The sequence below is a fragment of the Geotrypetes seraphini genome, chromosome 8 (genome assembly GCF_902459505.1).
Source record: "Geotrypetes seraphini chromosome 8, aGeoSer1.1, whole genome shotgun sequence".
Classification (NCBI taxonomy): Eukaryota; Metazoa; Chordata; class Amphibia; order Gymnophiona; family Dermophiidae; genus Geotrypetes; species Geotrypetes seraphini.
The window spans coordinates 16,015,927-16,040,849 of NC_047091.1; the positions used below are offsets into that span (position 1 = coordinate 16,015,927).

General features: G+C 43.7%; 1 protein-coding gene across 1 annotated transcript; it reads right to left on the bottom strand.

The window, feature by feature from the left end:
* Positions 1-1,096: 1,096 nt before the first annotated feature.
* On the bottom strand, positions 1,097-17,507 carry EDN2 (endothelin 2). Its single transcript, XM_033957339.1, has 5 exons — positions 17,245-17,507; positions 15,659-15,803; positions 6,785-6,904; positions 5,132-5,230; positions 1,097-2,885 (listed from the first exon to the last, which is right to left on the bottom strand). The coding sequence occupies exons 1-5, from the start codon at positions 17,327-17,329 to the stop codon at positions 2,795-2,797; spliced, it is 540 nt and encodes a 179-aa protein (XP_033813230.1). The 5' UTR covers positions 17,330-17,507; the 3' UTR covers positions 1,097-2,794.
* Between the last annotated feature and the right edge of the window lie 7,416 nt (positions 17,508-24,923).

Sequence of the window (24,923 nt, forward strand, 5' to 3'; positions counted from 1 at the left end):
GATTAGAACGGGTTACAAGTGGATCGATTTTTCACTCTGTCAAAAATTACATAGAGTAGGGGGGAGCACCCAATGAAGTTACAGGGAAATACTTTTAAAACCGATAGGAGGAAATTTTTTTTTTCATTCAGAGAATAGTTAAGTTCTGGAACGCATTGAATCAGGTTGGGCAGACTGGATGGACCATTCGGGTCTTTATCTGCCGTCATCTACTATGTATATTGTGGTAAGAGCGGTTAGCGTAGCTGGGTTTTAAGAAAGGTTTGGACAATTTCCTGGAGGAAAAGTCCAGAGTCTGTTATTGAGAAAAACATGGGGGGAAGCCACGGCTTGCCCTGATTCGGTAGCATGGAACGTTGCTACTATTTGGGGTTTCGGAATTTTGCTGTTCTTTGAGATTCTGCGTGAAATCGCGATACTCTTTGGGGTTCTAGAATCTTTTGTTACTCTTTGATTTCTGGAAATGTTGCTACTCCTTGGATTTTGGCCAGGTACTAGTGACCTGGATGGACCATTGGTCTGACCCAGTAAGGCTATTCCTATTTTTTTAATAGAAGTGAGATAATCAGGGATTCTACACAATGTTTCTGAACATTGGGAGCACTCACAGATCACTGTGAGCACAACTAGATAGGAAAGAGGTTTAATGGAGGATCAAAAGGGAAAAGAGAAAACCAACAAAGATTTTTCCCTACATACTGTAGCAGTGGACCATCAGAGAGTCCTGGACTCCTGTTGTTGTTAGTTACTGGTTTTTAAGCAAACAAGGATCTTCCAGTTTTCAAGAGATTCTGCTCACTGGTTTGACAACAGTTTGGTTCTAATTAAATGTCACAACAGGCTGGATGTAGCAGCCTCTAACTCTTCCAATAAAGCTGCAGAACATTATAAATATTTTAATTGAAATTGACTTGTTAGGGAACTCAAGTGCTTAGTGCAATGGTAGCTAGGTTAGTTAAAAAGCACTTAGCACGTCTCCGTAGTTCCAAAAGCATTTAGCAGTACATAATTTAATTTTTTTTCTGTTCCCTTTACTGGAGATGGTGCTTTCCCACTGGATCCCACATGCAGAAAAATGCCAAATATTTTTGGAGGATGGCCAACTGTCTCTCGCTCTTTTTTTTTTTTTTTTAATCCGGCCTCAGTATCTTAGGCCTGATACTTTTGGATATTTAGGGGACCTTTTATTAAGTCGCTAACTGATTTAGCGCACACTAAAATGTTAAGGCATCCATTATATCTTATGGGTGCACTAATCTTTAGTGCGCATTAATAAAAAGGACCCCTTATTTAGCTCACACCTTTTCACGGGTAGACCCAGAACAGTTGTAGTCAGACATAGCAGGTATTTTGCTGGCCCTACAGACACTGCTCCCTTTAAGCTAAGCAGGAGTCCTCCACCTTCAGGGGGTGCTGTTTCACCATCACATTTTCAATAGTGAGGGACAGGCAAATTCTGTCAGACTCCAGGGAACCTGCCTCTAGTTAGGTGCCCAGAGGGTGTGCATGGAGTTTATTCTACAACAGAACCTAGGCGCTTATGTTCCATTATAGAATACTTGTGTGACCAGCTTTCAATACACCTAAAAGTTAGGTTTATGCACCAATGCCATTCACAGAGCTGGTCTAAGTGCGTGCGTCTAAATGTAGCAGGGGCCCACATCAGTTACAATATTCTGTTAAGTTATGCATATACCTGCTTATGTCCTACCCCTGCTCCACCCCTGTGCACACCCATTTGCAAAGATGCACTGATTGCAGAATAGCACTCAGGTTCCATAATTGCATTAGCGTATGTAAGTGCACCCCCCCTTCCCCAATCAATGCATGTGAATGCTATTATTTAAAACATTTACAGGAGTAACACAGTTAAAATGTTAGCACCTTATAGAATTACCCTCAGACCTCACCAACAAAACCGTGAGCTAGATGAGGAGTGTTCATCAAGCCACCCAACATCATCCCTTTACCACACTCAAATCACCCATCTAAGGCTAAACCTGCATGGCCCGCTACTGGCTTTCATTTTTGGCTAATGCAAGTCAAATCAGCAATATCACCTTTAGTGCAGCAGAGTAAGAGACGTAATAGACAATTCCCTATGTGCCGGGAAAGGCAAGATGTCCTACAACACGTAGAGTTCATTGCACATTTGGAAAAGTGCTGAGATACATTCGACAGAGAGGACAAGACTAGAAAAGTGCATAGAAGAAGCAGGCATCGGCCCCGAAACGCACTGCTAGAGTTCTGGGCTTTATACAGTATGTTTCAGCAAGAGTCGGTTCCACCCACTAAAAGTCATTACATTTGTCTCTCTTAGATGTGGCCTCCACCTTAAAAGGCCAGTGTAGCAAATGTTGAATACGCCCCCCCCCCCTCTGCATCCCCCATCCCCTAACTCAGTCTTCTGAGATGCCAATGACATGGTCAATTTAGTTCTTACTTCCAAGATGCTTGGTTGAGAAATGTCCTGAGAATGCCGATGGTCTGCCAAATCATGAGTCAAATGCCAGAATCTTCTACTGGTTTCTAGGGCCCAGGGACTCGGCTCACTCCAGCTATATCACACTCCCACCGAAAGGAAGGGGAAAGGTCTGAGCATATCCCTTCTGTTTCCTATAGCAATCTTTTCCAGAAAGCCATGCAACGTTGGATGTCTTCATCAAGGAAATCTGGTTCTGCTCATCTTCTCTTTGCTACGGTTGCTCTCCTATCAAGGCCACCCATGATAGGAGCTATTGGAGCCCAAAAGGGAACTCCGCAATCTTCATCTGAAAAGACTGCTCTCCGTTCCTTATCTTTTCCTCTTCCAGCTCGTCAGGTTGGAGTCTTCTGCAGACCTTAATTGCCACTTTGTGCGAAGAGAGTTAGAAACGACAACATCCCTGCCATGGAAAAAGAGACAAGCGAATGAGGTTAGAGGACAAAGATTTGTCTACTCTTAACTTGCAGAGAGCTTCCTATTAATCAGGGGTCTCAAAGTCCCTCCTTGAGGGCCGCAATCCAGTCGGGTTTTCAGGATTTCCCCAATGAATATGCATTGAAAGCAGTGCATGCAAATAGATCTCATGCATATTCATTGGGGAAATCCTGAAAACCCAACTGGATTGCGGCCCTCAAGGAGGAACTTTGAGATCCATGCTATTAATCAAGGAAAATGACTGCCCCCCCCCACACACACAAAGCTTGTATATCTCTCTTCTTCATCAGATCTTTTTAATTTCCTTATATACAGTATGTGTATTAATTATAAAAATTACAATGTACTTATTACCTTCAAGACACATTTTGAAATGGTGGGCACAGTCCTCTATGTACAGTGTACACAGTTTCTATCTTTTCACAGGCTATACAGTAGTACTGAACACCTGGAAGCAGTGGCGTAGCAAGGGCGAGAAGTGCCCGGGGCGTTGGCGCACCCCACCCACCTCCACACGCACTCCTTCCCTACCCCGTCCTGCCACATGCAAGCTGCTTCCCTTCTTCCATACCTCTGTAATGTTCCTGGCACGAGCAGCAACCTGCAAGCTGCTGTTGCGCTAGCATTGGCTCTTCCTCTGATGTCACTTCCTGAGTCCAGGAAGTGACATCGGAGGAAGAGCTGATGTTGGCACAACAGCAGGTTGCTGCTCATGCTAATACTGTTACAGAGGGATGGAGGAAGGGAAGCAGTGCACATGTGTGGCTGTGGAGAGGCAGAGGAGTGGGGGGGGGGCATTGCCTGCATGCTTACCAAGATGGCACCCAGGGCACTGCACTATGCCACTGCCAATAGGAAACTTCAGTAGATGATAGGGAAATAGCGGTGTGTGTATGTGTGTGTTTTTAGTTTGTTGGTTTTTTTTTTAAGTCATAGGTGCTAGCTCTGAGGGTGCAGTGTGTACCGAGCACCCAATATTCAGGCTCCTATATTGTGTCCAGGGAGGGATAATTTGTGCTGTGTTTTTGAAACATGGGTGCCTATTTAAGAAATGATCATTAAAAGGAAACAAAGCATGAAGCCTTTCTGTCAGGGTCCATTTATCTCTTCTGATCTCCAGGTGTTTTAAGTGAACATCCAGGAGGTCTGCCCGTCACTATTCAGAACCCAGCACACAGCAGTCAGACGTTGAGACGTCACATCCGAATGATGGTCATTCGGAGTTCAGGAAATAACACGTAGGAGATTCAGGTATGCACTTGTAACTGTGGGGGGAGGGGGGCGAGATGCTCTCATCTAGTGTGGTTTTTCCTCAACTCAGTCCTCAGGGCACACCTAACCCATCAGATTTTCAGGGTATCTACAATAAATATGCACGAGGTAAGATTTGCATACTAAAGAAGCAGTGCATGCAAAATCTCTCATCTATAGTCATTGGGGGTATTCTGGGTGTATTTTTTCCCTTTATTATCTGCAAGACAGAGATTTTTGTAAGCTTTCCCAGAGTGGTTTGGGATTGTCTGCATTGACAAGTATTGTGGAGTTTTTTTTTGGGGGGGGGGATTTTTTTTTTTAATGACCAATGATTAAACTGTGCTTATTTGATTTGGATAAGCACAGCTTAATCATTGGTCTTTAAACATGTGAGCGAAGAACACTGCAGACAAGCTAAAGTAGCAAAAAAACAAAACAAACAAAAAAATAAAACGCGTTTAAAGACAATAGACTGTTTTCGGTCCAATTCTTTATATGCGAGTTTGCAAACAATTGAACCCCTGAGGAAGGCGTGTTCGCCGAAACACGGACCGTGTAGGGTCCGGTTGGATTTTTACCACTGTATTTTTTTATCATTGTACTATTTTCATTGAATTTTCATGTTTTTATGTCAGTGTATAATAAATTATCTCCAGAACATCTGTATCCACAATACGTTTTCCAGTCATACGCCCCTTTAAGAAAGTGAATATGGAATTTATATACAGAAAATATATTAAGAGAAAATGTGATACTCGTGTGGGATCGTTAAGGGAGTAAACTCAGGGGGGAGGGATACTTGGAATGGGCAGACTTGGTGGGCTATAGCCCTTTTCTGCCGCTTTTTTCTATGTTTCTAAACAGCATTGTTGGAAGCGGCTGTACAACAAAAGCTGAGATCTTTCTAAATGATTTTGTGACTACACTCAAATGCAGCAGAACCTGTGCGGGACTTACCTCAACACGCTCAAAAGACCTTGCTGCTTCCTTTCCCTGTTTAACCTCCCTCTTGCCGCTAGCATGTCAGTTTTCCAAATGGTGCTGTTCCTGCTGTACCTACAGATTGAAGCACACCCCCGTTAAGTCAGCCTGAAAATAGGAATCAAGTTTAAGATCAGAAATGAATGAAAGAAAGCAGATTAAAAAAACTGCCCTTAAACTCCCTGCTCAGGTGCAAAGTTTATGGGATTCTGTGTAACCACAGGTCTTGAACTTAAATTTACTCAAGGAAGGCACTCGTACCCTTCCTTACCTGTTTTTGTTGTAAAAGGTAAAGTTTCAATGGAAAATCCAGCCATAACACTAGAGAATGACATAGGGACAAATTTTTCCCTGTTAATTTTCCCGTCCCCACTCCTACAAATTCTGTCCTCATCTGCACAAGCCTCAAACACTTTAAAATAATAAGTATTCAAGGCCTGTACAGTTAAGGCAGAACTTGCAGGAATGGGACAGGGATATTGAGATCCCTGTGTCATTCTCTATGGAGGGAGGACAATTTTCAAACAGGCCTTGATAAACCCCTATTTATATCTGGATAAATGGCTTTGAAAAAAAATTAGCCTTCACATGTCCGTTTTTTCTATAGCATCAGAGGTTGCATACTGTCAAAATCTCTTTTCACTTTACTTATACAGTTTACTAGCAACAGACAAAGTTCTCTATAAAATATTCTTCCTTTGAAACAAAAATTACAATTAAAACATTTTAAACAAATCATGTCTAGGCAGGTCAGTTTATTTACTACCTGGAGCCACGAGTGGCTATTAAGATCAAAAGATAGGAGTGAGTCAGGGATTAATATTCCTTACATCCTTCCCAGAAATTCCTGAACTGCAGCCGTCTCTAACCGAAGATCTTAGAGATTAATCTGGCAAGTGATAGGGAGATTTCTATTTGGGACTTTTAATGAGACTATTGGAATTAGGGGCCTAGAATGGGGCAACCTACCCAATCCAGGTGACTAACTTAGGCTGGGTTTTACTAAATGGCGTTAAGAGGATTTTAGCACAGGTCGGCGAGGTAAATGATCCGATGTTCATAAAAATTCTAAGAGCGTTGGAGCATTTACCTCTCCGGCTCGTGCTAAAAACCTCTAGTGCTATTTAGTGACAGGAGCCCTTAATTATTTAAAAAGCTTATTCAGTGCCAATGATGAGCAATAATGAGCTCGTAACTGGTAGAAGTTATATTAATTGGGAGGTAGGCATGTAACTCAGTAAGCGCCTATGACTTTCAGATAAATGTCTAGTCCAAGGTGCCTACCAGAAAGTGGACGTGGTTAGGGGACAGCTCGGGGTTCGTGGTTTGCATCTAGACATCTAAACTGGACTTGGATGCTGGTATTTAGGCCACGAAAACCCCCAAGCATAAATAGGCACCACTAGGTGCGATTCCATAAACACCCAACTCAAAATTGACAGGCACTACGCACCACTGTTTATAGAATCGGGGTCTCACTGTTATAGAATAGTGCATAGGTAGATCTATGCATAAGTCCTAATAGTGTCAACACCAATGTAACTAGTTTCCACATGCATCCGAGATCCACGCCCAAAATTTAGAGGCCCAGACTTTGACAAGCTACACAGAATCCAGGGGAATATCTACCTTGGCTTTGACTGGCAGAAAGTGGCACAGGAGCCGTCTCTGAAGCTGGAGCACTCGCACCGGGCCAGAGACCTCTTGCGACGTTTTGGAGGATTTCCAAGTCCATATGGCATAGTTTGTCTGGTAATGGGAAAAGCAAATGTCAAAAAATAAATCAAAAAATGAGACTCTAGGCACCCAAATCACCACTTTTTGAAAGAAGAGTATTCCCATATAACATGCCCATAAACAGTAAGAAGTAATCCTACTGCTGTACAGCACTTCTTTCAGAGTAACTTCACTGTTATATTTAAGGTCCTCAGCGGGCCACCACACACTCAAATCATTTCATAGTGTGGGGCTTTATGCTCCCATTCGTCACTGGACCCTTAACTATGATTATAATTTATGTTGAAAAAGTTTATTATTATATGTTATTATATATATATAAGTTTTTTTTCGTATATGGCGTGATGGCGGGAGTAAATTGACTATAAACGGGAGAGGGAGCCTTGATAAAGCCCTAGAGTCACACGGGCGAAACATGTTGGTGGCTGATGTTTCTGAACCCTCCCGGCTAACGTCAAAACCATAAGCTAAGTAATTTTAGCATTAATAATAATAAAAAAACTTTTTCAACATAAATTATAATCATAGTTAAGGGTCCAGTGACGAATGGGAGCATAAAGCCCCACACTATGAAATGATTTGAGTGTGTGGTGGCCCGCTGAGGACCTTAAATATAACAGTGAAGTTACTCTGAAAGAAGTGCTGTACAGCAGTAAAAAATAAATCAATGCACTTGTACAGTATCAGCTAAAAAATGAGCCTAAAGCTGTCTGTCTGTCTGCAGCTAGCCACGTACCATTCACACAGACATGGGGATCAGATGCAGAGCTGGGAGACTCACAAAACTTCTAATCTGTGCTTAATCTCATTTGGTTATCTGTTAAGCACCCCATATATTTTATGCAATAAAATATAAATGAAAATTGACTCATCTAATACTACAAGAGATTAGTTTTTGACTATATAAACATACATGGAAATTTAGTTTAATTTAGAACACTAACAGATTTTGTATGTACTAGTGATTAAGACCTGCTAAATACTGTAAAGCCCATTTTACGAAGGGCCGGTGAAAAGTTCTCAGCCCAATCAACAAAGCCGAGGCATTCTCCATTGAGGGCTACATACTTAGTCCAGTGATTTTCCGCTTTTCATTCCATCAGAAAAAAGCGGAATGAAAAAAAAAAAGTGGAAAAACTGCTTGACTATGGGGCTCGTAATTGAAACAGAAAAACGCCTAAAAACCAGCCTAACTCGGCACTTCGACTATCTAAAAGACAAAGTTGTCAGAGTGCCGATAATCAAACTGGGTTTTAGACATATTTTAAAAAAGACCTAGGCCTTCACAGTGCTGCTGAACGATCAGAACTAAAAAGGGGCGTGTCAGGAGGAGTGTCGAGGGCGGGCCATGGGCCGTCCTAGACTTGGCCGTACTGCATGTATAACCAAAGGTTTTACTACACTGCCTACACAGAACTTGTGACTTAGGCCATCTAAAACCAGGTCTAAGTCCACAAAAGGTATCCAAAGTGGCCAGATAAGTACTGCAGACAAAGTACAGACCCCCAAACACAGCCCCAATGATCACTGACCCCCCCCCCCATAAAAAAACATAACTTTACATATCTGCCTCCAGAACATCAGCTCCTGGCAGCCTGGCATAGGAAAGCCTAGTAGAGCTGCACAGAGGTGACTTAAGTGGTCTTGGGGGTGGGTTAGTGAACCATGGGGAGGAGGACCCAGGCCCATAACCACTCTAATCACTGCATTCATGGTGAAAAATGTGCACCCCCCCCAAAAAAAAAAAACCCCAAACCCTTTTGTACTGCCATACAAGTGGCTCCTGCAGCCATAAGGGCTATTGGGGTGGTAGATAGGTGGGTCTAGTAGATTCTGGAGGTATTTTGGGGGGGGCTCCCCATGAACTATAAGGGAGCTGTAGTGAGATGTTTATGTGGGACCCTCTTTGTGAAGTTTACAGCAGTGCCCTGTAAGGTACCCCACTACTCTGGTGCCATGTCCGGGAGTCCAGTCCATCACTTTTCTGGCCCCTCCCACGCCCACAAGGTGTTTTCCTAGACGCTTGTGACTTGGATGAATTTTTGGTCAAAAATGGGGTATAAAGATGGATGACTTAGCGGTCTGGGCGATCAGACGGCTGGATGTACAGTTGGACGATTTAAAAAAAAAAAAAAAAAAAAAAAAAGTTGGACATTTTTCGAAAATTGACCTTTTCCCGTGACTGACTTAGGCCCAAAACGGACTTAGACGTTTCTTTTGATTATGCCCCTCCATGTGTATAGCCCTCAATGGAGATTGTCCCAACTTTGTTGGCCGAGCTGAGAACTTTTCAGCAGCCCCTCGTATACTTACAGTACAATTAGTGCTAATAATTAGCGCAGGCTAAATCCGTTAGTGTACCTTAGTTAAAGGACCCCTTTGCAAAGGACGGTATAGCAAATTTATAAATAAACTAGACTAGTACAGCAAGGGCCAGGTTCTATAAATGGGGCCTAGGCTAGGTACCGCTAGGCACCCTAATCATGGATGCCTAACAAATTCATGTTCAGTTTTTTTTTTTTTTTTTAATTGGCTTAACTGGTATGGTAATTAAAAACTGGACTTAAAAAATTAGTTAGTTATGGCTGCACTTGGAAAACCACGCAGCATCTTCCGGCACCTAATGGCATCTACTTGAAAAGTAGGCATGATTAGGGGCGGAGAATAGGCGTGGTTGAGATAGGCAACCCTGTTACTGGCTTAATATACCAGCGTCTACCACAAGGACGCCTAAGCATGCCCCCTAAGTGCCACTAAGCACAATTCTATAAGCAGAGTTTAGCCTGCAGGGATGGGCAATCTCGGTCCGAGGGCAACAACCCAGTCAGGTTTTCAAGATTTCTACAATGAATATGCACAAGATTAAAATTTGCATGGACCGCTTCCGTTGTACGCAAATGAACCTCACGCATGTTCACTGGGGAATTCTTGAACACCCGACTGGACTGTGGCCCTCAAGGACCGCGATTGTCCACCCCTGGTCCAGCGGTCGATTGTTAGGCATGGTTAGGTACCATTTTTAGAATCAGGCCCCAAAGTAATTCACAAAATGATATGCAATGATAAAAAAAAAAAAAAAGGAAGAATTAAAATACACTATGAGCTGGCACATGACGGATGAAGAACCTCTGGCCTATCCAGTCTACCGATCCAGTGGTGTAGTAAGGGTGGGAGTGGGCGAAGGTGGTCCGTTCAAGGCACCATGTTGATGTGGGCGCTGGCAACCCTCTTCCTTTCCACCCCTCTTCCCTTCACCATGCACACGTGTGCCCCCCCTTCCCCCATACCTCTAGTTCACTGTCGCAAGCAACAACTTCAACATGCTCCTCCAGATTGCGTCATCTCTCCTCCTGAGATCACTTCCAGGTGCCGCACATTAGAAGTGACATTGGGAGAGCCGACGAAGTCGCAAGGAGCACAATGAAGTTCTTGTTGCTAGTGGCAGTGAAAAGCTAGAGGTACAGGGGAAGGGTAGGGGAGCACGTGCAGCAGGGGGGGGTAGAGGGGAGGCAGAGATGAGGGTGGAGGAGGGGGGTGCCACTGACCTGGGCACCTCTCACCCTCGCTACGCCACTGGCTCAAGCACCCACAACACCTACTGAGCTAGCACCTATGATGACGGATGAAGACCCTTTGTTCCATCCAGTCTACCCATCTATACCAACTAACAAATTCTCCAATTTCTTCCTATTTATAATCCTCAAAATATCAACCTGCCAGACTCAATCCTAGGTCTCCTTCCCATTTTCTTCTGCATTCCTTCACAATAATATGTTGAGCCCTTTTCATTTGCAGTTATCTTAAAAGCTAAATACACTTCTCCAGCATGAAGGATCTGGATCTGCTAGCTCCCCTTCAGATGGGGGATCACTGCAGATCCACAAACCAACCTATGAAAACAAAACTGGTTTGCAATAAATAGGTTTAATTCAATGAAATGAGTTTCCAAAAATGTGTTTCATGCACATTATATTTCAATAGTACTGTACTTTTCTTTTTGCCAAGTCTGAGTGGATTATTTCTCAATGGAAGCCGATAGAAGCTTATAAGCACATGGTCCAAGGGGGTTAAAATATTTCATCATTTAAAAAGTCAAATGGTAGGTTCTTGACTAAAGTTGCAAAATCAGCTGTTACCCTCTGGCTCCCCCTAGTGCTCCAAATGAGTGAGAATCTCAGCTCTGGCAAGCCAAAAAAGGACAGCGCTATCCAACTGACAGATTTCTGAACGGAAATACTGAGGTGTCAGATGCAATTTAAAGGTCCATCTCTGGGCATTCTTTAAGCTTTCATAAAACAAAGAAAGCCAAATCACAAGCAGAGGTTGATAACGTTTTATTCCCGATCACATGTTTTGTGGAACTGTATAAAGTGGCGCGGCTCCATCTTTCTGTCTCCCTCCAGCTAACCCACTGCCTTTATTTTTGGTCTGTCGGTTTCTTCTTGCTCGGACTCAGCCCACATGACCTTTCATTTACTACTTGTATTAAAATTACTTAGTCCAATCAGATTTACAATTATGATATTTGATCCGCAATCACAGACCATAGCTTTCTACAAGTGACGAATAAAAGCTGTGAAGGCAGGGTTGTGCTTAGAGAGAGAGTGTGGCACACAGGTTGAAGCTATAACCTCAGCCCCCCGAGGTTGGGAGTTCAACCCCATGTGACCCTGGGCAACTTACTTAATCCCCTTATTGCCCCAGATTGTGAGCCCACCAGGACAGACAGGGAAAAATGCTTGATTACCTGAATAAATTCAAGTACAGTGATCTGAGCTCTCCTGGGAGAACGGTATTGAAAATTGAATGAATAAATAAGATACAGCTAAGGATCTCATATTACAAAGGGGCCTCACACCTCACTATAAAAATGCATTTGTAAATAATGAAAGTTAATTATATAAAATAATTGTTTTTTCTACGCTTTATATTTTATTTACTGTCTATTAAACCTACAATTTACTTCCTACTTCATTTCTAGCCTGGATAAATGGCGCATTCTCCACCCTTAAAAGCAGAGGCCACAGCTGGGATTTGAACCAGCATCACAATCTAAGAAACTTTCCATCAGGCTAGTGCCCTAATGCTGCCTTTTTTCCAGTGGATGGTGCATCCCTGGTGATCCAGTTATTAGGAAAATCTGTTTTCACACTAAGGAAAAAAAAAAAAAAAGCTAAATAAAACACCCTGCCTTTGCTATCTACCTGTTCCAGAACAGGCATCAAGAGGTCAATAGTTTGTTCTGGTGTTTTGTACAAGCTTGCATTAAACTTGTTATATTTACATCTTGAATCACTGGCAGGTCCCTCCTCCTTTTCAATCAGATTTTTTCAGAACTTTTAAAAGGTGTTCAGACATGGATTAATTATGGCAATAAAGTAATTTAATACCGCATGTCATCATGCCTTTTATTCCCCTGTCAGCCAGCGTTGTTCTGAATCTGTCAAGCCAACGGGAGGATTGTTTATAGGTATGCAGATTTCAGACGACCCACATACTTGCTCATGGCAAAAGCAGGTGCCATCAAAGTCAACAAATAACATGGATTACCCTCGATATATAGCTTCAATTACACTTATAGCAGTTCCAAAGTTACACTTCATACTAACATGTTCTATCCCCGCCCCCATTGTTTTCATTTTTCAAGAAACCCAGCCTCTCCGCCTATCTTTGCAAGATCGCAGAAAATAGTCACAGGTGCACTTAGAGCTAGATTCACGAACCTGCCCGATGAATTCAGGAAACCCTAATATGCAGATGGGGGCGATAGGAGGAACACCCCCATCTGCCTGCCCAGATCGCTCGATAGCCTGCACATGCGCTGGACCTCTGGGCCCGGCAGATTTTTTTTTTTTTTTAAGTATGTGCACTGCGGGGAAGGGTGGGAGAGTCGGGGCAGGCAGGTGTGTGTGTTCGGGCCGTAACTTTTTTTGTTTGTTTTAACTTTTTTAAAACTTGGTTTTAACCCGCGGGTTTAAACCAAAGGCTCGCAGTGCGGGGAAGAACAGGAGCAGGCAGGAGACACAGATCGGGGCTTCTATAGAGCTGGAGAGTCGGAAAGACGTTTTCAACTGGTCTCCAGCAGTCGCTTCTTGGGTTGATCGGCCAAGCCCAGTCGGTTTTAAATTTTTGGTTGATGAATCGCGTCACTGTCCAATTTGCATGCATTTCTTCTCATTAGCATGCATGGATTTGAAGCGGATCGCAGGAGAGGTTAGTGAATAGTGCGGGAGGGAAATTTGGTCGCAAAGGGGGGGGGGGGGGGTGTCGCAAACCATTCGGTTTGCTTTGTGAATCTAGTCCTTAGGCTGGTCAGTCCTGCTGTAGCACCACTCCAAGCTGGCTCAGCTATTAGACAGATTAGGCGTTTCCCTAAAGTGGCATCTTTGGGGGGAGGGGCAGCCTTTTGTGCTTTCCCGTCCCCATTCTTTTTTCCTGCTGTTCTTATTTTGGATCATATGTCATTCCCCCCTGTTGTCTTTATTCGTGTTTGTTTTCCCTTTATTTTTTTATGATTTTTATTTTAACAATAATTTTATGTAAACCACTGAGGAATTTAAGCGCTATAGAAAACCATAATAAACTTGAAAGTAAAATAGGTCCTAACCACTGCAAAAAAAAAAAAAAAAAAAACAACCCAAAAAAACAACAACTAATCTGCAGAGCGAACGCAGTTTTCAACTAGCCTATATATCCAACTTTTAATTAGACATCGTTCTCATTATAGACATATATGTGAACCAAAAGTTTTAATATTTAAAGTATAATATTCAATTGTGTTTCTATAGGATTCTTGTAGAGGGATGGTGTTGGGGCTATCACGAATGCTGAATTTCATCATCACTTTTTTTGGGAGGGGGCTAGGGACCTAAAAGTTAATTTAGTGGGGGAGAGGAGAACAATTTCATGCTTCACCCTCACTTCCTGGCACCCAAGCATCCTGTGCATTCATTCCAAGCTTTCTTGAATTTTGTAATCGGTTTGGTTCCCACTATATTTATCCCAGCCACCCACCCTCTTCTCTGTAGCTGTCTTTTCATTGGTTTTCTGGGGTTGCGAAGGATTTTGAAGTTCAAAGTTACCAAGCTCCTTTCTGTTCACTTATTAATTCAAAAGTAAGTAGCACCTTGAAAGATCATATAATGAACCTAGAGGGGCAAGAAAGCAAATGTGTGCCCCACTTCATTGCTTCAGATCCCATCGTTTTCCTCCCCCCCCCAAAAAAAAAAAATAGAAGCTACTACCAGTTCCCACACTGAGTTATCCTTAAATAATTGCTATCAATAATACTTTGAGGTGAGACGAGTAAATGAATGAATAAAAGACCTAAATCTTCAAAAGCAGGCTTAAATACATTACATAAAGAAAAATTGTCCAATTTTTTTAACCAATACAAATAAAAAATAAATAGGAGGGTGAATTTTCCCAAAGTAATTATTCCAGGTAAAAAGGCTTTTACAGTAACTGACAAAGCATCCTAAAAGGGCAAAGATGGAACCAGCTTCTAAGGCAGGGGTAGGGAACTCTGGTCCTCGAGAGCCGTATTCCAGTCGGGTTTTCAGGATTTCCCCAATGAATATGCATTGAAAGCAGTGCATGCAAATAGATCTCATGCATATTCATTGGGGAAATCCTGAAAACCTGACTGGAATACGGCTCTCTAAGACCGGAGTTCCCTACCCCTGTTCTAGGGGGTGCTGGAAAGTTCTCAGCCCAACCAAGAAGAGGATGGTATGGAAATGGTTCAATCAATGATCTGAAACAATGTCAAAAAACATAGAATTTCATTTTTGCAAATTGACACTCAACAGCTTCAGTGGCACAATAATGCTCAGAATTTTAAGACGAAGTCGATTGGCTGGCCTGAGAACGTTTCAGCGCCTCCTTATATGTAATAAAAGTATGCCAAGTATAGGACAATCAAGCCATTGTGACATCACTGATGAGGTTTGCTCTTATTGGTGGAATAAGGCATTATGACATCACATCATCAGCTCCAGTTAACAGAGACCAACTCTTTAGACTACCAGGGGGTTCTGGAAACTTCTCAGCCCAACCAAGAAGAGAATGGCATGGAAATGGTTCAATCAACGATCTGAAATAATGTCCAAAAACAGAGAATTTTGTTTGTGCAAATTAGCACTTAACGAACCAAGATAACACTCTTTTCAGCTTCAGTTGCAAAATAAACACTCAGAATTTAAGAAATTGGTTGGCTGGGCTGAGAACTTTTCAGCATCTCCTCCTAATCCCACTTTCAATATGACTAATTTAAACAGAAGTGCTGCAATAATCTAATATGGTATAATATTTAGAGAACCAAGCATCATGCAGAAAAGCCATATACAGTACTTACGTCCTAGCCTAAAAAAGCAGTTCAAAACAATTCTCTATGAGGCAACATGGCATTTGTTTGGTGTCTTTCCAATAGTTTGAATAAGTTTCTTCCTGTACTGAACGCTGCCGTGGTCTCCTTTTCCAGAGATCAGAAAATGCACCCACCACACTCTCATCCTCTTCCAATACCAGACATTCCAGGGGGAAAATCATTCATTTACCAGTTCCCAGTGGTTATCATTTAAGGGCTAAGAGCAAGTGGTGCAAATTCCAGCCTGAGCTCAGGGAAGTAGGTGACCCACTTACAGCTGTTCCTGCATTTGCCCCCTTCGCCATCCTGCTCCGACCCACATGATCTTTTGTTTGGAGTGCCCTTGACGTGAACTTCAGACACCGACCAAACTGACCGCTACCCAGTAAGCCACTCACCCTGGAGTGTTGATCCAGATGATGTCCAAATGGCAAAAGTAGATGCATTCCTTATCCAGCCAGCTGTTGCACGAGCATCGCTTGCTCCTCGGCAGGTGTTTGCTGGCCGCCGCCAGCCGGGGGTCCAGGGCGGCAGAGCCCTCACCTGCAGCAGAGAAGGGAGGCGGAGAGCATGAGGCTCTGAGCTCAGTACCTCAGGAATGTACGGCCACACTGCACATTACACCTCATTCTCGGGGATTAGGAGGATTACAGAAGCACAAAACTTTCTGCTAGGTGCATTCCTGCAGCGTAATATGGCTCAGCAAACAAGATATCCTCCCCCTTGTTATGACCTTTTACGGCAAAAAAGAAAAAAAAAAAAAAGTGCAAAGACAGGCCCACACGTCAAACTACAAAGCAAAAGAAGACAGAAAGATTGAGGTGACATTAGAGATGTGCATCAAACCAAAAGCAAAGAATGGAATGCAATCGATTAACACAGGGGTGTCAAAAGTCCCTCCTCGAGGGCCGCAATCCAGTCGGGTTTTCAGGATTTCCCCAATGAATATGCATGAGATCTACGGATTTCCCCAATGAATATGCATGAGATCTACTTGCATGCACTGCTTTCATTGTATGCTAATAGATCTCATGCATATTCATTGGAGAAATCCTGAAAACACGACTGGATTGCAGCCCTCGGGGTTGTCTCTTCTAAGGGTTACCCTTATTAAATGCACAATTCATAAATTTGAAATAAGCCAGGAGGATAGGACGAGCGTGTTAATCCAGGGGTGTCAAAGTCCCTCCTCGAGGGTCGCAATCCAGTCAGGTTTCCCCAATGAATATGCATGAGATCTAAGGATTTCCCCAATGAATATGCATGAGATCTAAGGATTTCCCCAATGAATATGCATGAGATCTACTTGCATGCACTGCTTTCATTGTATGCTAATAGATCTCATGCATATTCATTGGAGAAATCCTGAAAACACGACTGGATTGCGGCCCTCGAGGAGGGACTTTGACACCCCTGGATTAACACGCTCGTCCTATCCTCCTGACTTATTTCAAATTTATGAATTGTGTATTAATAAAGGGAACCCTTAGAAGAGACACCCCCCCTTATTACCACCTCTTGCCCCCTGAAACAAGCCAAATAAAATAATTGCATGCAAAGAATCCAAAATCCATCCCATGCCATAGAAAACGCTTCGTTTTCATGCCCTTTGCCATCGGTCTCTTTGCCCAGTAGGAGAAGTTAGGGAGAGCTCGCAAATCGTGCAGGGGGGGGGGGGGGGGGGGGTCTTTTCCGTGCAAGATCCGCGCGCGGGTGCAGTGATCACCGCGCGGAAGGAGCCCAGCAGGCAAGCAAGTGAACGCGGAGGAGAAGAGCAGTGAGTGAACCCTCGCACGTGTCATGTGCCGCAGCCCCAGAAAGCCAGTGAACCCACAAAGTAAGCCCGCTCCCCACCGCTTTGTAGAGACGTCTAAAGCAGCGCTAAATAATCTATTGCAAAACATAATAATAATTTTTTCAACGCCCTCCTAAAAAAAAAAACATAAAACCTCGATTTTAAAAAAAGTTGGCCATACAAGTTTACCTTCTTGCAGCACTAGGCAGAGACAGAGGGCGACGGAAAGCACGCCGGCCGATCGCTCCGCCATCTCGGGTTGCTTTTTGGCCATCGAGCTGCTTTCGGACGAGCGTTCCGGCGCCGATTCAGAGCCACAGGTGCTCTGAGCCACCAGCGACGATTCAGCGGGCTTAAATATGCAGAGCCGGCCCCCGAGCCACGCCCTCAGCGTGCACCGGGCTCGCGGCCAGCTCCTCCCTTGGCAGGAGTCCAGCTCCCTCGCCCTCTGGTTTACCCTCCTTCCTAGGAACCGCTTTATCTGCTCTGCTCATTTATGGTATGGTTCCCCCCGCCCTGTGTCTATATTTGGGGGCGGGGAGGGTTATTAGATACCTGAGGATGAGAAATAGGGGTGGGGGAAGGGGCTGTGCTGAGGGATTCCGTCGTTGCCAGCAGCCAGCTAAATACTTTGGCGTCCAAGTGGGATGTTGTAATGTAGTTGGACTCTGTCGGCATCCTCCCTAGCTGTCAGCACATACCTGTGTTGCTCTGATGAGAGAAACTTGTAAAGCACGGAGACCTGGATTCCAGTCCCACCGCTACTGTGCCCCAATGCAGTGATTCCCAACCCTGTCCTGGAGGACTAGTAAGCCAATCGGGTTTTCAGGCTAGCCCTAATGAATATGCATGAGAGAGATTAGCATATAATGGAAGTGAGAGGCGTGCAAATCTCTCTCATGCATATTCATTAGGGCTAGCCTGAAAACCCGATTGGCCTGCTAGTCCTCCAGGACAGGGTTGGGAACCACTGCCCTAATGCGAGCACTTAACCTTCTGGGGCCAGGGTTATTGTAAGGCAGTGATTAATCTTTATGCAAGCCCATTTCCATTAAAAGTAATATTTTCGTAAAGCTATATTTATATTTTTATTAGTAATCTTTCCCCTACCGTTTTTACTTTTTAGCTCAGGGATCTCAAAGTCCCTCCTTGAGGGCCGCAATCCAGTCGGGTTTTCAGGATTTCCCCAATGAATAGGCATTGAAAGCAGTGCATGCACATAGCTCTCATGCATATTCATGGGGGAAATCCTGAAAACCCGACTGGATTGCGGCCCTCAAGGAGGGGCTTTGAGACCCCTGTTTTAGCTCAAATGGAATCTGTTTCATCTTACAGTGGTTCCCAACCCTGTCCTGGAGGACCAACAGGCCAATCGGGTTTTCAGGCTAGCCCTAATGAATATGCATGAGAGAGATTTGCATATGATGGAAGTGATAGGCATGCAAATTTGCTTCATGCATATTCATTAGGGCTAGCCTGAAAACCCAATTGGCCTGGTGTTCCTCCAGGACAGGGTTGGGAACCACTGCTCTCATGCATATTCATGGGGGAAATCCTGAAAACCCGACTGGATTGCGGCCCTCAAGGAGGGGCTTTGAGACCCCTGTTTTAGCTCAAATGGAATCTGTTTCATCTTACAGTGGTTCCTAACCCTGTCCTGGAGGACCAACAGGCCAATCGGGTTTTCAGGCTAGCCCTAATGAATATGCATGAGAGAGATTTGCATGTAATGGAAGTGAAAGGCATGCAAATCTGCTCCATGCATATTCATTAGGGCTAGCCTGAAAACCCGATTGGTCTGGTGGTCCTCCAGGACAGAGTTGGGAACCACTGACTAGGACAGGGTTCTCAAAGTCCCTTCTTGAGGGCCAAAGTCGGGTTTTCAGGATTTCCCCAATGAATATGTATTGAAAGCAGTGCATGCACATAGATCTCATGCATATTCATTGGGGAAATCCTGAAAACCCAACTGGATTGTGGCCCTCAAGGAGGGACTTTGAGATCCCTGGACTAGGACTATAACACCAAGAACCTTTTGGGACTACAAGAGTATTTTGACCAGGTTTTATTTCTAAGCCCTCCTCCCTTTAGGACAGCGGTCTCAAACTCAAACCCTTTGCAGGGCCACATTTTGGATTTGTAGGTACGTAGAGGGCCGCTGAAAAAATAGTTAATGTCTTATTAAAGAAATGACAACTTTGCATGAGGTAAAACTCGTTATAGTTTATAAATCTTTCCTTAATTGCTTCTGATCAGTTCAGCTATACACAGCTGAAAGCAGTGCAACATGGAGAAAGTGAAGTTTAAATAGTTTTTCACTTTCTGCATGTTGCACTGCTTTCAGCTGTGTATAGCTGAAATTATCAGAAGCAACTCAGGAAAGATTTATAAACTATAAAGAGTTTTACCTCATGCAAAATTGTGATTTAGATTCTAATCTAAAGTATCAACTGCAAGAGACAAGATTTTGGTGTAATCCTAGGCTTTTTTGTAGAGGGGAGAATCAATATCTGACTTGTGCCTGGAAAACCTGTGCCTTAAGTGTCCGGTGGTCGCGTCCACAACCCCCTTCAGCTCTCACCTCCTCCAGCACCGGACACAACCACCATCATACATCAAGCAGTCACCGCCAGGAGAGGTGCCGAATATCACGAGCGTTCACGAGATCACGTGCACACGCACAAGCCGCACTGCCTCCGATGGTTACCTTATGCTCCGCCTCACTGCTGTAACCTCACGCAAGTGTTTTCCTGCGTCTGCACCCGATTGGCCTCTCCACTCCACCTCACCATCGCGTACAGACACGGGAAAGCGCTTGCGTGAGGTTACAGCAGTGAGGTGGGCAACGTTCCAGAACAATGGTAACATACCGATGGTACTTGGCGGGCTGCATGTGGCCACTAGGTTTGAGACCACTGCTTTAGGATCTATTACAGTGATACTTTTTGGAATCCAATATTTTGTATTTTGCTATAGATTGTTATCTCTGAGGTTAGAACATAAGAACATAAGAAGCGCCATCTCCGGATCAGACCTTCGGTCCATCAAGTCCGGCGATCCGCACACGCGGAGGCCCTGCTAGGTATACACCTGGCTTATTTTATAGCCAACCATATCTTTATATGCCTCTCTCAAGGAGATATGCATCTAGTTTGCTTTTGAAGCCTAGGACTGTCGATTCCGCAATAATCTCCCCTGGGAGAGTATTCCAGATGTCAACCACTCTCTGTGTGAAGCAGAACTTCCTGATATTAGTCCTGAACTTGCCCCCCCTTAGCTTCATTTCATGTCCTCTTGTCCGTGTCAAATTGGACAATGTAAATAGTTTTTTCTGCTCTATTTTGTCGATTCCTTTCAGTATTTTGAAGGTTTCGATCATATCCCCACGCAGTCTCCTTTTCTCAAGGGAGAACAATCCCAGTGTTTTAAGTCGATCCTCATATTCCAGTTTCTCCATACCCTTCACTAGTTTAGTTGCTCGTCTCTGCACCCTCTCCAGCAGTTTTATATCCTTCTTTAAGTAGGGAGACCAATGTTGGACGCAGTATTCCAAGTGGGGTCTGACCATTGCCCTATAAAGCGGCATTATAACTTTCTCCGATCTACTCGAGATTCCTTTCTTTATCATGCCCAGTGGTCTGAAACTCGCGGCCCGGGGGCCACATGCGGCCCGCCAGGCACTATTTTGAGGCCCTCGGTATGTTTATCATAATCACAAAAGTAAAATAAAACAGTTTCTTGATCATATGTCTCTTTAGCTATAAATGACAATATTATTATTAAGACTTGGCCAAAAGGAAAGATTGATAAACTATGAAGAGTTTTACCTCATGCAAAATTGTCATTTCTTTAATAAGACATTAACTATTTTTTCTGAGGCCCTCCAAGTACCTACAAATCCAAAATGTGGCCCTGCAAAGGGTTTGAGTTTGAGACCACTGCTCTATCCCATCTGACGCTGCTTTTGATCATTCCCAGCCACTTCCATCCAATGAAATGAAACCAGGTCTCCGACATGGAATGCCCAGCACCTTCAGTGTCCTATTATTCTGCCATTAATTATTAAATCTCCCGGTTAACGACCCAGTCATAGCCAAGATTTTAAAAATTATGGAAGTTATTTTAAAAATGTGCTTAATGAAACAATGTATCATTCCTTCTAACAGAAGCTCCCCAACCCTGAGATGTCTGTCTGTCTAAATTAGATTGTAAGCTCTTCTAAGCAGGGTCCATCTATTGAATGTCAAATGTACTGTGCTGCATATATGTTTTTCAGTGCTATTGAAATGAGAATTAGTGGTTGTGATAGTAGAAACATGAAACTAGTACTGCCACAAGCTGTACTAGAAGTCTGGGATAAAAGACCTTTGGAGTGAGGGAGGGGAGGGGAAGGATAAGAACAGACATATATAGATCAGTGTTTCTCAACCTTTTCAAGCCAAGTACCCCCTAAGTCTAACACATTCAACTGAGTACCCCACCCAAACTCCGCCCCAGACCTGCCCAAACTCTGCCCCTGACTCCACTTCCATAATAATACTAATTGTAATGCAATTTTTTCCATCCATTTTTCATATACACACAATATAATCTTATTAATACATAATGGTAACCACAAAATAAAAAAAGACACAAAGCACACTGTATGCAGAGAAAATGTTAATTATCATTTAAATTTGGGGTGTTTTCGAAGATGTCAGGCAGATGACTTTAAAATATGCAATGTCACCTGTAACAACTATAGAAAAATAGACAAATATAGTGCAAAATATAGACAGCAGATATAAATTCTCAAAACGGACACATTTTGGTCACTAAATTGAAAATAAAATCATTTTTTCCTACCTTTGTTGTCTGGTGATTTCATGAGTCTCTGGTTGCACTTCCTTCTGACTGTGCATCCAATATTTATTTATTTATTTCTGCCTCCTGCATGCTTCTTCTCCTCCAGACCTCATTCCATTCCCCAACCAACATCTCTCTCTGTCCCTCCATGAGTCCAACTTTTTTTCCTCTCTCATCCCCCAGATCATTTTTCACCACTGCCCACCAGCCCCATGCCCATTTCTCCTTCTATCACCCCTCTCCAACACCATGCCACATCTCTCCCTCCATCACTATGCTCAACATTCCTCCCCCTTGCATCCCCTTCAATCTATCCCTCTCTTCCCTCTCCACCACCATATCCAACATTTCTCCCCCTCATCCTTCTATTCCCCATGCATCTCTACCTCACTCCTCTATCTCTCTCTGTGCCCAATTTTCCTCTTCCTTTCCCCATGTGCACCATCTTGTTCCCTCTCACTCACACACTCAGATATGACAAATGTGATATCACAGATATGACATGAACCGCACTTAACATGGCCCTCTGTTGTATCCTCAGTCGGTTTGTGTTCTATTATATCCAAAGGATTCAGCAGTTCTTTTAGATTTCTTTGACGTGTATCTCCACATCCTGAGGCAGGGCAAAACGCTGGCCACCATCGATATAAAGCTTGTTCACTTTTTTTTTTTTTTTGTAATATGTGTGTGTGTAGTATGATTATGAGTGAATGTGAATAGTATGATTTTTTAAAGGTATTGTATTATATTATTGTGACAGATTAAGGGGTTTTCCCTCCCCCATGCAAATATTATACCCCCAGGCAGCAGGAGATGCTATAGGTCCCAGCATGCACTGTGGTATGGAGCTCAGTGTTGAGTCACAGGGGCAGGACTCACAGGAGAGAGGTATTTCTACCTAGGTCAGGTTCATTCCTCCTGAGGGAGAAAGAGGAAATTTCAAGTTTTCCCTAGATAAAGGCGGAGGCAGGCCATGGGAAAACAGACTGATGCCTGTAGCAGCTAGCTGAGGTAAACCCACCGCTATATTCTTTGATTGGTGTGAGGCAAACATTAAAGCAAAGTGTTTTTGTTTCTATGAAAGGTGTTTGTGTGCTAATTGCTCCTAGCAAGCCAAACCAGGCTAGTCTCTCACAATTTTATTGATTGTGAGTGAATGTGAATAGTATGATTTTTTGAAGGTATTGTATTATATTAAGCTTATTTATAAAATCATGATATAGGGCTAGATTCACTAAGCAAACCGATCATGTACCGATTAGTTTGCGACCCGATTTCCCTCCGGCCCAATTCACTAACCTCTCCTGCGATCCGCTTCCGATCCGCGCATGCAAATGAGGGAAACGGCATGCAAAGTAGGCAGGGACCCGATTCACCAAACAAATTTCGCGATCCGACTGGGCTGGTCGATCAACCCAAGAAGCGACTGCTGGGGACCAGTCGCAAACATCCTTTTTGACTCTCCAGCTCCGTTGCTGCCCTGCTCTGCATGTCCTGCTCTCTGCTGCCCGAATCTCTCCTGCCTGCCGCCCTGCTCTCCCCCGAATAGCCAAACTGCTCTCCCCCGAATCTCTCCTGCCCTTCCCCGCACTGCAAGCCGGTGGTTTTAACCCGCAGGTTCACTGGGCTATAAAAGTAAAAGCATGAAAGTATGGGTTTCTGCCCTTCCCTAGGAGAGCAGGAGAGTCGGGGCCTGGGGAAAAAAAAAAACGGACACAAAACGCATTCGTAGACCATCTGCAGGAATAGCAGAGGGTCTGTGCATGCATCAGGATTGCACACCAGCGATCCATGTGGGCAGAGAGGGGCATTCCTCCGATCGCCCTCATTAGAATTTTTTAATGTTGTGAATTGGTCGGGCCTTCTGGAATCGGCCGTGGATCGGCCACAGAAATTAGATTAGTGAATCTAGCCCTTAATAAATTTATTACATTTAGATAATAACTACTAGCTTTTCTTGACTTTTACTCTTGGTGAAAGCTATTTTTGTATTAGTCCCAAAGTATTTTTGGTATTCTATAAAAGGCATCATTTTTTCCCAGCGCCAATTATAGATTCCCCCAAGTGTTTTATAAAACAAGCTAAAACTAGACATCGATATACCTTTTTTTATTTATGTAGTCAAATTTCTAGCCCGTCCTCCCAGAAAAGCCCAGAATGGGTTACAAGTTTACACACACGGTAGAAGGTTTAGCAGCAAGATTACAACTTCATATACAGCTGATAAACTGAACAACTAATGAAAAGGATGAAGAGCAGTAGTAGAAATTCCTATATATATGTTTGGGGACTGGCAAACGATGGGCAACAAGGATGCAAATTCACATATAAGATATTCAGAACAGCAGGTTAAAGGGAGGAACAGCAGCAGAGGGATACAAGATTTGGGGGCTGAGCACAGTAGCATGGCAACCGATAGGCCCTGTAAGTAAAGCAGCTAGAATTACAATACATTCGAAGTATAGGACAGTTTTGGGCATTTATGGTTTGGGTACATGGAGTAAGGGAGATAAGAGCTTGCTTAGTTTCGCACCGAGTGTGCGCCTCGAGACTTAGGGCTCCTTTTTACAAAGGTGCGCTAAGCGTTTTAGCGCACGCACCGGATTAGCGCGTGCTAGCCGAAAATCTACCGCCTGCTCAAAAGGAGGCGGTAGCGGCTAGCACGTGGGGCGATTTAGCGTGCGCTATTCCGCCCGTTAAGGCCCCAACGCGCCTTCGTAAAAGGAGCCCTTAGTTCTGCCTGTAAGTCAAGTGGAGGGCGCATTAACAGGAAGTGACTTGTGTAGCCATCGAATAAGGCAAGGGAGTTTCAGGAAAGCTCGGTTTTTCGCCCCGATCGTGGCTTGTCAGTAGGCGATCAAGGTAGCCGCATGCCCAACTTTAAGTCACAATAAAGCCTCTGCTCTGCATTTCTTACAGACTAGATAGGTCATAGGTCAAAGCTATTTAAACCTTTTTTTTTTGTTGTTGTTAAGATTTAACACAATCATGATATTATTATAAGTCATCATCGTGATCTTTTA